Source organism: Barbus barbus (genome assembly GCF_936440315.1).
Source record: "Barbus barbus genome assembly, chromosome: 32".
NCBI classification, from domain to species: domain Eukaryota; kingdom Metazoa; phylum Chordata; class Actinopteri; order Cypriniformes; family Cyprinidae; genus Barbus; species Barbus barbus.
Window position 1 is genome coordinate 10701866 of NC_136760.1, and position 13533 is coordinate 10715398.

Sequence of the window (13533 nt, forward strand, 5' to 3'; positions counted from 1 at the left end):
GGTGCGGGTGGGAGTCCCGCAGAACGAGCGTTTAAATCCCAACATGAATTCCACCCGCAATCTCTGACCGACAACACACGAGCGATATAAGCAGACGTCACGGCGCCTCGCGCAAGCTAATACTTTCTGAAGTCTTTCCCATCGGCGTCTGCTTATTTTCCACGGATGCCCTTAACGTCTTCCTCGTGACTTCAACATCGCCGCGGAACGGGATGAGGCGGTAAATGTCGCGCTTCGCATCTTTTCGCTCCGGTTGAAGCCGCAGGAGTATGTGATCATGTTGGCGACGCGCTGCCTCCTCCTGTGGGCTGCGGTCACTGCGCGACTCGCCTTGACAGGTGAGCGACGAACGTTCGTGATATTAAGCTCCATCGGTGTCGCTATTTTATGTATATTGTGCGCCAACAGGTGCAACGATTTTTTAGTTTTACGGATGGCCCCGTTTTCTGTCACGGGCATGGCTGTGAATTTTCAGCGTCGCTCCAGAATATGCAGTGATGCCGCAGGCTAGATAGAGTGTAGCGGCTGTTAAACGCATAGGAATAACTAAAACAGAATCATGGCTTTGACGATTGTCTTAACAGTTTTTATGAATGTGTCCTATTGAAAGGCTGGGGCAGCAGCATCAAGCGGGACGGAGCTGAACGGGGCCGCGAACAGAACGCGTATGCGGAGGAACTAACGCAGCCTCAGCGGCTGCTGCAGCGGACTGACGCGGAGGAGGAGCTGCCGCACGGACACTTGGGTACTATAGTAAAGATTGATGCTGATGGAGCGCATGTGAGTGACTCTTCACTGAAACATGAAAACAAAATTGACCTCTTTTACTTTCTTAATGCACATGTTCCTGCTCTTAGAATGAACGATACATGTGAAAAACAAGTTTCTCTTTTCTTCCTCAACTTTCATCATAATATAATAACTTGCTCCCTCTCTGAAATTACTTTACTCTTTGGCTGATGTCACAAAGCTCTTCTATTTTCCATCCCCTCCCTTCCAACTAGTCTGAATTTGTGTAGCTACAGTGTATTAGGCTACTAAAAATTTGAGTGTTATTTATACATAATGTTGTACATTTGCCATGTCAGCACTGTCATGTGATCTCAAACAATAGCTGCTTTATTTATTCATTCATTTATTTATTGCTATATACGAATATATCCACTTTCGTGGCCTCTGTGGATAGAAAAGTGCCAATTTTTCTACGCTTTTGACATTTTTCCATTCACATGCAGACCACCATCCACTCAGTTCCACATTTCTTGTAGGTAAATATTCTTTTGAAATTTAAAACCTAAAATGAAGGATGTTCAATGGGTTTTGAATGCTCTTTCATGTTTTATTTTATTTTATTTTTTAAAGAGGCCATGATTTGAAAAATTAAGTTTTGTGGCTTTTAGTGTGTGTTAATTTAATATTTTGGTTATTTTGATGCGTCTGGCTGCCAATAACAGTGTAATATTATCAGCTCTCCATCTGGGCCTGCACCGGATGCATTCCAAGGTTCCACATATACAAAATCTCCAGAATCTCTCAGAATCTCCAAAACACTATGGCATTTAATCCCAAGATTAGCACTAAATAATTAAAATGGTTTGCTGTAACTGCCATTTACACATCTCCCTCTAATAATTAATCATTTGCTGATGTTTTTTTTTTTTTTTTTTATCCCCTAAAATCATTGCATTTAATTCCCCAAATCATGCACTTCCATCCTTGATAAATAACATTCTTAGCAATTTTCTTCCAAACCCCATCTGTCATGAAGGCTTTACAGCTGAGAGAGAATTGGCACTGAGCCCTTTTCAGAGGGGTAAAGTGCACATTAAAGGTTCTACTTGTAAATTTATACGTTAATGTAATATTGGCTTCTTGCTGTAGAGGAGGGTGGAATATTAACAGTTGGGGGAAGAGTAAACCGGTCTGTCTCAGTGTTGGTATCTGTAAAGGGTTAGTTCACCCAAAAATGAAAGTTTTGTCATCGTTTACTTCATCTTGGATCCTGAAATCTGAAACCTGAGAGCTTTCTATCATCCATTAAAAGTCCATGTAACCACATCGCCACACATTCACAATGGTAAAGGCCTCTTACTTGCAGGGGTACTCAGTCTTGAGATTTCATTTACCATATTTGATGTGTTCTATGTTTGTACGTTGATCAATGTTTTATATGTGAATTAAAGCCTAAATTAAATTGTCATAGGACACGATTGAAGACTTGGATTAAATAATCATATGGATCATAAATCAATCATATGGATTAGGTTTACAGTGTTTTTATGGACTTTTTGAATCATTGGTTACATGGACTTTTAATTGAGGGACAGAACTCTGGTATAATTAAAACTTCATTTAACTTAACTAAATCTTCATTTGTACTTTTGAGTAAATGATGACAGAATTTTCATTTTTGATTTTGAACAATTTAATAATACAGAATAATTAACTAATAATGACATTATTACAATTAAATTTATAATATTATGGTTTTTTTAATTGTTACAACAAAGTATTGCATTTATACAGAGATTCTATAAATATAAGTTAATATCAAATACCTTACATTTCAGTTTCTCTACATTTTTTTAATCCACCAACAAAAATAGTTCCAGAAGAAGGCAGGATATTACCTAATGGACATCAAATGATACAGTACCAAAGGGCTACCACCAAAAAATGACATGACACTAAATGCTAATGCCAGACTAGTGGAAGCTTTAATAAAACCCATTGTACAGATTAGACAACACAATGATTGTTTGAAGAGTACAGTAATCACTCCGTATTTCCAGTTCTAGGCAAGGCAAGTTCATTTATTTAGCACATTTATACAGAGTTTAAAACAATCATGAAACAGATGCAACAGAAATAAAATAACAAGAAGTTTAGTTTATCCTTTATTGTCTCACTATAGGGTAAATTTCTCTTGAACAATCAGGAAAGCAAAGAAAAAGAACAAAAATGATTGAAAACTTAACATTTAATTGTATTAAAACTGTTAAGAGTAAAAAGGGAGGAATACTTCAATAACATTTAGTGCTATCAGTCGTACGTAGCACAGTGCTCTACTTCCCAGTCTCCATTTTCTATTCCTCACTTTCATTCTGTTCCAGAATGAAACAAACAAGCTGATACAGTAAAACAGCAATTGTGGAATGTTGTTTGCTTAGTCAAATTAGAGGATAGAACTAACTTGTCTAAATGTACACACAACACACAGATATATATTATATATATATAGTTTCATTTTATTAATACTGTTAGGCGTTCAATGAAGTACTTTACTTTTATAATCAAAAGTTCATTTTACACATCCCCCATCTTCACTGTCAGATAACAGCTGGTAACTGTATCACAATAACCTTGTGAAGTGAAAAGCTGCATGTCTGTAATAAACAAATTCTTCAAATTAATATTTTGTCAAATTGTGGTGCCCAGCCACTTGCCTGCAAAATTACCAAAGGGAACTGCTGGGAAATTGCTGGGGACTTTTTTTGTAGAAGCAAAGAGTTTATTAGTGAGCTAATATAAAATATTTTAACTTCAATATTTCATAGCTGTGTAATATTCAGGATAATGTACAGTCATCCGGGTATTATCTCAAAATTGGCTTCACAATGGGGTCCTGAGCATTTATTTGGCTTAACCATAGGTGGAGGGTGAACCAACTCCAGGGAAAGGCTAAAAGCAGTCAAATGTATTAAACATCATAAACTTGTCTTTTTAGGCAAGAACCAGACATAGGTGTCATGTAGGCTAATAAAATGTTTAATGGGACTGAATTTGTATTTAACGTGATTACAGTTTAATAAAAACATTAGAAATTGATAATTATATAACATTTCCTTTCCAAGGTTATTCAAATTAAATTAAATTTATAATATGTATGTATGTACATGTATGTGACAAATAAATTTGAAACAGCGAATAAAATTATAGTTATATAGAAAGTGACATTTTCACTAACTTTGATCTATCGCGAGTTTAAGCTTACTCTCAAAAAAACAAAACTATCATTATAATCACTGAAGCTGTATACACTGTGAAATGAATCTCTTACTTTGTACGTACATTTGCACTTTGTGGTATATGATGAGAGAATTCACAAGAGTCCGGAATTCAGTCAGAGAACGCACACACACTCAAAACTGATGAGTTTCAGCGACGCCTCTGATTGGCCATTGCATTCCTAAACTCAACAGAATTGTGTGTGATTGGTTAAAATGTGCAACACTTTAAAAACGCCTAAAATGATATACGGTGCAACATGAGCAGATCTTAATTTAATGCCACAATCGACACTGTCTGTTCATTTTCACTTTGTTAGTAACAGACATAATATATTTAATTAGTTTGTGCAGGGGTATTTTTGTCCAATTTAGTGGCATTTTGCCCCAAGTCCCCATGGCCAGGGGTAGGCTAAGCCTTCCCCAGCCTTACACACGCTCCGCCTATGGGCTTAACATAAAGTATTGTTTTACACTCTACACATCTCTGTCTGTATTTGATCTAACCTACTGTACAGTGCGAGACTAAAGTTTTTGAATGATTTATTTAGTACAATAAATGAATGTGGGTGCACTCCCTGCTTCTTGCATTGAGGCAGGTATTCGTTTTCGTGCCTTCGACTGCAAGTATTGCAAGGTGATCGCATTTCACACCCACACCGTTCGTCTCCTGTAACTAGGGGTGCAATATATACCACCTGTCTGTCAAAGGCCATTTTATATCCTCATAACCTTGAGTTGCCTCACCTGACACTGGTGCAGAGCACTCGACAACCCTACATGGCTGTCCTTCAGGCACTGGACATGAATCTGTCTGAATCTGAACTTTGTCACCTATTCCCTCTTCTCTCTTTTTCCCTCTACTTTCCTGTCAAAATCTCCACTGTCCTTTCTCATAAAAGCATAAAAACATTTAAGCAGGACATTTTGATGGAGGATTAAAAAGACAAATATTTATTTGAATGAGAGCTGCTTTAGTTGCTGTTGGTTTCTAGTAGACGCTCTTGATTTGATGTGGTTATCCACATGTATCAGAGGGCTGCATCTCCCACCAGCAGAATGATCTCTGTCAGTAGAAATTGGCAACTGACTGCAAATTGCTGAAGTCCCGCTAAAGCAGCATCCAAACTGAAAAGAATCCTAAGAAGTGACTGATTTGAACGTTCTACATACACAACTCCACATAATTCCAAACGAGTTTACATTTACGTTTTTACATTTACATTTATTAATTTAGCAGATGCTTTTATCCAAAGCAACCTAAACACAAGGAATACAAGTTTTTTGTTTAGTATATTGCCAGCAAAAAAGTGTGCTTATTTGTACTGAATGTGCTCTTGTAGTGCTCTTGAAATATATATTTTTTAAAAATGTATTTACAGATAGTGTAATATTCAAGAAATAAAAGCCCAATTAAGTGTACTTAGAGTACACTTTCATGACTGTTTAACACACTGTAATAATGTCACATTGCAAGTTTTACTTTAAAGTACACATCTTTGTTTTAATAATCCTTTGTCATGCTTTAAAGAAGAACACTTATTTTGATATGTTGACTATCATACTAAAGCACATGTAAAGTAATTTATTATAATAGTAGTTTTATTTGGTATTAAAGTATTTTAAATGTGCTAAATTAGATTATCATCATTATAAATGTGTCACTGCAAATATTATTAAAGGGCACCTGTTATGCATCTACTTTTACATGGTGTTTGGACATAATTGTGTGTTGGCAGTGTGTGAACAACCACCGTACAATGATAAAAATTCAACCACTCCTTATTTTTTAATCCCAGTTAAACCAAACCAGTCTCAATAGGCCTGCCTTATTGATTCTCAAAGCAATATGACATCACATTGTTTAGGCCCCACCCACGGCCGTTGACTGGCAGTCCTGCATTATATACACATACACACACACACATACATATATATATATATATATATATATATATATATACATGCATGCAATGTCGTGGTCAGTTAAGGCGTGAAGTTACCAAAAAGGCGATTAAAGCTGCCTTGAAACTGTGCATGCATGTAATATGTTATATATGAGTTACATTAAGGACATGGCTCTGAAATGGTTTTCAAAACTGTCCTGGAGCATCCCAGCACTGTCTCCCTCATCTAACACACCCAATTCAACTCATCAGCTCATTAGAAGAGACTGAAGTGGGTCTGAAAAGGTGATGTGAGTTCAGAGAATATACTATGCATGTCAGATCTGCGTCATGTTCAGCAGCGGCAGCTCTTAAAGAAATAGCAGCCAAAAACAAGCTATTAACCAGCTGCTGTGCTGTCTGTTCATCAAGAATAAAAGAAAAAAGAGGAAATCAATAACTTTTATATAGCTGTAAGTATTTATCTGTATTTAGTTTAGAATTTAGTGTTTGATAATTTTATTCAATTTCTGTATATTTCTGCTGAAGGGCAGAGGTAGCCTAGCCTAGCTAAATATAACATTTATTATAATGGGTTTATGTGAAGATTGTTTTAAGTTCACTTAAATTAGAAGTTTTTTCATTTTTAAAGTCTAATAAATGTAAAAAATATATAGCCCTTAATTATAATGTAATGTTTAATGATAATAGTCAATGGTTAAATATTAGGGGATTTTTTTTTTTTTAGAAAGAAATCAGTATTACTTGGTATCAGCAATACTGGCCTCCAGTCATAAGATGCCATTAAACAAATATTTAAAATATGTTGTTTGCACATTCATTTGAAGATTGAATCACAGATCACAGAAGTGAGTACACCCCTCACATTTTTTGTAAATATTTTATTATATCTTTTCATGTGACAACACTGAAGAAATGACCAAGATAAACTTTTTTGGTTCAAATGGTGTCAAGCGTGTGTGGCGGCAACCAAGTCAGCAGTACAAAGATGAGTGTGTCTTGCCTACTGTCAAGCATGGTGGTGGGAGTTTCATGGCCTGGGGCTGCATGAGGGTTAACGGCCTTTCCACACTGAGCGTGAAAAAACTAAACGAAAAAGCGAAAACACGGGCCGTCCAATCAGATTTGAGCTAGGATCACGTGACCGGAGCAGCTGCTGTTGCACGAAAGGGTGAGAATGGTGGCGCTGTTTCAAAAACTATTGTAAACAAACAAAGAAGAAGAGTATCTCGGATAAGAGAGTGGATGCTGAGTTCTTGTTATCGTTTGTATTTGAGAACAGATTTAGAATCAGAATCAGAATCAGAATGAGCTTTATTGGCCAAGTATGTTTACACATACAAGGAATTTGTTGTAGTGACAGAAGCTCCACAGTGCAACAGAGAGACAGCAACAGTACAGGACACAAATAATAAAAGAATAACGACAATTAACCAAAAGGCAATGTACAAAGCAGCAAAAACACAATATATAATATAAACAACTATGTATGTATTTATTCTCATGTTCTTCATACAGAATATCTGTATGATATTCTGCCATTACAAGCACTCAATGATGGTTTAAAGTGGGTAAGCAAATACATTAATAAATTAAATACATTTTCAAGTGTAGCTTGATGCTAATTGTACTTCTAATTATATTTTAGGATGTAGCCTATTCTTCTAAGCATTATAGATAGCTTGTGTTTCTGGTGTAGAACCAAACTTTGTTTATCATTATTTAGATGTTAAATCCATATGCGCGGATACATATCTGAGGAAAAATACATTGTTGGTCGGCGCCCCCTAGCATGTAGGCGTGAATTAGCAGAAGGCGAACGTTCATTTCGCGTTCGGTGTGAAAGCAACATTCGCGGGTGATTCGCCTCGCTTATTCGCATCGCACCCAGTGTGGAAAGGCCTTAAGGCAATGCTGGAAAATAATGGTGTTCACACAAATTATTGACACTTTGGGCTCAATTTGGATATTTTCATTTAGGGGTGTACTCACTTTTGTGGCCAGCGGTTTAGACATTAATGGCTGTGTGTTGAGTTATTTTGAGGGGACAACAAATTTACACTGTTATACAAGCTGTACACTCACTACTTTACATTGTAACAAAGTGTCATTTCTTCAGTGTTGTCACATGAAAAGATCAAATAAAATATTTAAAGAAATGTGAGGGGTGTACTCAATTCTGTGCAATACTGTGTATCTATATATATATATACACACAGTTGGACAAAAAAAGTATTTAGTCAGCCACCAATTGTGCCAGTTCTCCCACTTAAAAAGATGAGAGAGACCTGTAATTTTCATCATAGGTACACTTCAACTATGAGAGACAGAATGGGGGGAAAGAATCCAGGAAATCACATTGTAGGATTTTTAATGAATTTATTTGCTAATTATGGTGGAAAATAAGTATTTGGTCAATAACAAAAGTTCATCTCAATACTTTGTTATATACCCTTTGTTGGCAATGACAGAGGTCAAACGTTTTCTGTAAGTCTTCACAAGGTTTTCACACACTGTTGCTGGTATTTTGGCCCATTCCTTCATGCAGATCTCTTCTAGAGCAGTGATGTTTTGGGGCTGTCGCTGGGCAACACGGACTTTCAACTCCCTCCAAAGATTTTCTTTGGGGTTGAGATCTGGAGACTGGCTAGGCCACTCCAGGACCTTGAAATGCTTCTTACGAAGCCACTCTTTCGTTGCCCGGGCGGTGTGTTTGGGATCATTGTCATGTTGAAAGACCCAGCCACGTTTCATCTTCAATGCCCTTGCTGATGGAAGGAGGTTTTCACTCAAAATCTCACGCTACATGGCCCAATTCATTCTTTCCTTTACACGGATCAGTCGTCCTGGTCCCTTTGCAGAAAAACGGGGTGAGATCTTGCGTGGAGCCCCAGATCGAGGAAGATTATCAGTGGTCTTGTATGTCTTCCATTTTCTAATAATTGCTCTCACAGTTGATTTCTTCACACCAAGCTGCTTGCCTATTGCAGATTCAGTCTTCCCAGCCTGGTGCAGGTCTACAATTTTGTTTCTGGTGTCCTTCGACAGCTCTTTGGTCTTGGCCATAGTGGAGTTTGGAGTGTGACTGTTTGAGGTTGTGGACAGGTGTCTTTTATACTGATAACGAGTTCAAATAGGTGCCATTAATACAGGTAATGAGTGGAGGACAGAGGAGCCTCTTAAATAAGAAGTTACAGGTCTGTGAGAGCCAGAAATCTTGCTTGTTTGTAGGTGACCAAATACTTATTTTCCCGAGGAATTTACCAATTAATTAATTAAAAATCCTACAATGTGATTTCCTGGATTCTTTCCCCCCATTCTGTCTCTCATAGTTGAACTGTACCTATGATGAAAATTACAGGCCTCTCTCATCCTTTTAAGTGGGAGAACTTGCACAATTGGTGGCTGACTAAATACTTTTTTGCCCAACTGTGTATATACAGTATTTATATATATATATATATATATATAATTTAGCAGATGCTTTTATCCAAAGCGACTTACAAATGAGGACAATAGAAGCAATCAAAACCAACAAAAGAGCAACAACATGCAAGTGCTATGACAAGTCTCGGTTAGCCTAACGCAGTACACATAGCAAGTTTTTGTTTTTGTTTTTTTTAAGAATATGAGTAGATGGAATATAGAAAAAAGAAAGCTAGAGTTAGTTTTTTAAGAAAATCTAGCAATTAAGGGAAAGAGAAATTGTGTGTGGCCAAGTAGGTGACCCATACTCGGAATTTGTTCTCTGCATTTAACCCATCCAAGTGTACACACAGTAGTGAACATACACCCGGAGCAGTGGGCAGCCAATGCTGTGGCGCCCGGGGAGCAGTTAGGGGTTCGGTGACTTGCTCTAGGGACTCACCTCAGTCGAGTTATTGGTGTTGGTTATCCGACGATAGCTGCTAATTTTGGATTAATTGTAGAGGTTTGATGGAAAGCTAGAGACAGCATTGCCAAGACAGCATTGCAATAGTCAAGTCTGGACAGAACAAGAGCTTGAACGAGGAGTTGTGTTGCATGTTCCCGAAAGAAATGGCCTGATCTTCCTAATATTGTATAAAGCAAATCTGCAGGACCGGGCAGTTTTAGCAATGTGTTCTGAGAAATTGAGCTCATCATCAATCACAACTCCAAGGTTTCTGGCTGTTTTTGAAGGAGTTATGGTTGATGAAAGTGAAATTGTGATGAAGTGATGGGTTTGCTGAAACTACAAGCAGTTCTGTCTTAGCTAGGTTGTGTTGAAAGTAATTGTCCTTCATCCAGCAAGAAATGTCTGTTAGACATGCTGAGATGCTGAGCAGCTATCGTCGGATCATCAGGATGGAATGAGAGGTAGAGATGAGTGTCATCAGCATATGTGATTTGTCATTCAGTCATTCAGTGATTTGAAAAGCCATGTTTCTTAATGACAGAACCTAGTGATGCCATGTAGACAGGGAAGAGAAGTGGTACAAGAACTGAGCTCTGAGGCACCCCAGTAGCTAGACGTTGCGACTTGGATACCTCACCTCTCCAAGATACCTTGAAGGACCTATCTGAGAGATAAGACTCAAACCACTGGAGTGCGGTTCCTGAGATGCCCTTTCTCAATAGGGTTGACAGGATATAAATGCATAAATATAGGATACAACAGGGCTAAAGGTGCCCCACTGTAAAAGGAGCCTTTGATATTTTTTCATCTAAACCAATAGATGGCACAAAAAACATGGCTTAGCACTTTCCAAAACATCCGCTTTGACATGATCGCACGCAGCAGTGCAAAGTTGATTCTGTGTTTACTTGATCTAATATTTTATGTTTTTTAAAATGTTGTAGTTTCAAGTAGCAAATGAGAATCGCAAAAATTAATGCATATATTTTGAGACAAAGGTCTTCTTTATGATTTTCAGTTTTGTTTAATATAATTAAAGCGACAGGTTTTAAATAATGAAAGAATATGTAAAAGTATGGTATTTGGGGTAAAAAGCACCCCTGCTGTCGGGGCTAAAGGCACACAGTAATTAACATGATCATTAATAGATCGCTGACTTTTCCATTTGTTGACGTGACATGGTTAGATTCAGATGGCAAATCATATATTATGTTGGGTGTCCATATTAGAGATAATCACCATGTTTGGAATGAAACCATCATATTTAAAAACATGATATTAATCACATCATATAATAAAATATAATTTGTTGTTACTACTGTAAATATATATTCAATTATTACTGGATCTCCTTCAGTACTTTCAGAATCTTTACTTATTAAAATGATTTTCTGGATTTTAAAACATATTTTTTATATTAACATATTTTAACGACAGTATATTTATTCTTTAAAAATTTATTCATCAAAAATTCATTATTTTATTTTTCAAAATAAGCAGAAAATAGTACAAACTTGGTGAGCCTTTTACCTCGTGTGTGGGGTAAAAGGCTCCTCTTGCCACCTCATACATTTATAAGATTTTTAAACAAAATAAACAACTTGAATGATTTATTTTCACACAAAATCTGTTGCTCCATTAATGTTCAATACAACGTATATATTTTTTCTGCAATTATACATTTTTGACACAGTGAATAGCAAATTTTTTCTTAAGGTGGGCCTTTAGCCCCGTTGTACCATATATATATATATATATATATATATGGTAAGTGGGTCGCGGCTTGATGACCATGGGAAAACGTGTCCCAAGGCCAAACCAGTTGAGAACCACTGTTTTAGTTTACCATAAATGCTTGTCAATAAATTTGATGGTTCACTTTAACCCTTTCTACACTGTTGTGAGTTAAAGGACTGACATATTTCATAACTTGTATTTGACTCAAATGCTTGTATTGAAATATTTACACTTTTCTTTTTATTCTATCTGTGATAACAATGATCCATTGATTCTATCAACATAAAACTGTACTAGATGATGAGTTGGCACTGGTTAAGAGCTTTTGAGCTCCTTTATGAAAACAGGCTGTGAAATTGTGTTGAATGCATTACAGTGACTGTAAAATATGTATTATAGTTATGAGAGTGGTATATTTTGAGTTTAGATATTTGGAATAGGGATATTAGGTAAGTTTTGGGCTATTTTTGATTTGCTGTTAGGCTAGTTTTGTTTTACAGACCTACAAACCCTGTCATATAAACTCTGAAAAAAAAAAAAATCTTCTTTCAGGGTTCTGCATTTTAAAGTAATTTAGTAAAATCCAAACATGCTTTACAGCTCTTAGTGAACCCATAAACAATTATTGCATATGCACCTGTCAAACAGTCTTTAAGACAACAGTTAACAGTTGGCAATTAATGTCACAGTTACAGTAACGTAGGACAGTAAAGAGACCTTTCTACTGACTCTGAAAATCACCAGAATAAGATGCCCAGTGTCTCATCTGGATGAACATGTGATATTCCTGCTGCAGAAAGGCATAAAAACTACACATGTGGCCACTGGCCAGAGCAATAAACTGCAATGTCCACAATGTAAGACGCCTAAGACAGTGCTACAGGGAGACAGGAAGAAGGACAGCTGATTGTCCTTGCTGTGGCAAACCACGTGTTCCCCCAGAAATGTCTGGGAACTTGCAGTTACCTTGGTGGAAGGGTGAGGTAACATCTCACAGAAAGAACTGGCAAGTCTTGTTCTTCCCATGAGGATAAGATGCTCGGAAGATACTCGCTGTGACTTTTGATATTGAATTGTTCAGGAAATTATTAGTTATTCCATTTCTGTTTGGCAAATGCCTGTGAAACTTGTTCATTTTATGTCTCAGTTGTTGAATTTTTATGTTCATACAACTATTTACACATGCTAAGGAATTAACTGAAAGCAGTTGAATGTGAAAGGATGTTTTTGTTTAATTGACACTTTGCAAAGAGCTTAATTGACAGGCGATCTGACCAATCATAGTGCCTAATGTACCATTTTGTCCATTAATCAAATCTGATAGGAGAGTGGACTTAACTTCGGTGGACTTAAACTTGAAAAATGGTGTCTATTGATATCTTTCCACGGTTGAACCTTATGTTGTTCATTCATGTTTATTGCATGCCGTAAGTAATTAAAAGGAAGAGATGATCCGTTCACATGCCACTTGAACTGAGGCAATACAGTGATCTGTCACGACACATTAAGAAGATTGTTTGTCACAGTATTTATTGTTTGAATTTCTTACAAAATGACAAAATTTTAAAGCTGATACCTTGTTTCATACCAAATGTAACCTGCTCTGTCTTGTCTGTCGGCACATTTTTAGTGTCCTCTTTGCTCCGCAATGTATTTTTCACTGCTTGAGAACATGATGTTCAGTTTGAGAGCGGCATGGCTTGTTGGACATAGCAACAGTAACTAAGGAGGGCGGGTTTTTGCAAAGGGTCAGTTTCATAAGATGTATAGTTGTATTTCATATTTTGGGGCTGGGGGGCGTGGATGATGTCCTGTTCCCCAGTGTTCAGATGCCACTAAATCCGTGGTGATGAGGAATGGATTGTTTTCATATTGTAACCAACCTGCCTGTATCTGTTCTTCTTTCTCTCAGCCCATTCATCTGGCTCAGATCTCATTCCAGGTGATGGCGTTTGGAATCCCATTTGTTCTAGACCTGGAACTCAATCAGTATGTTCAAAATCCT

The 13533-nt window shown here is 37.0% G+C and overlaps 1 protein-coding gene across 1 annotated transcript in view; it reads left to right on the forward strand.

Moving 5' to 3' along the window:
• Nucleotides 1-277: 277 nt before the first annotated feature.
• adam11 (ADAM metallopeptidase domain 11) overlaps nucleotides 278-13533 on the forward strand; it is a gene marked incomplete at its 5' end in the record, with an annotated part of 70652 nt that continues 57396 nt past the window's right edge. Inside the window, 3 exons of the mRNA XM_079389113.1 lie at nucleotides 278-338; nucleotides 611-780; nucleotides 13441-13517. Of these exons, the coding sequence (XP_079245239.1) occupies nucleotides 278-338; nucleotides 611-780; nucleotides 13441-13517 (308 nt within the window). The remainder of the gene's footprint in view (nucleotides 339-610; nucleotides 781-13440; nucleotides 13518-13533) is intronic.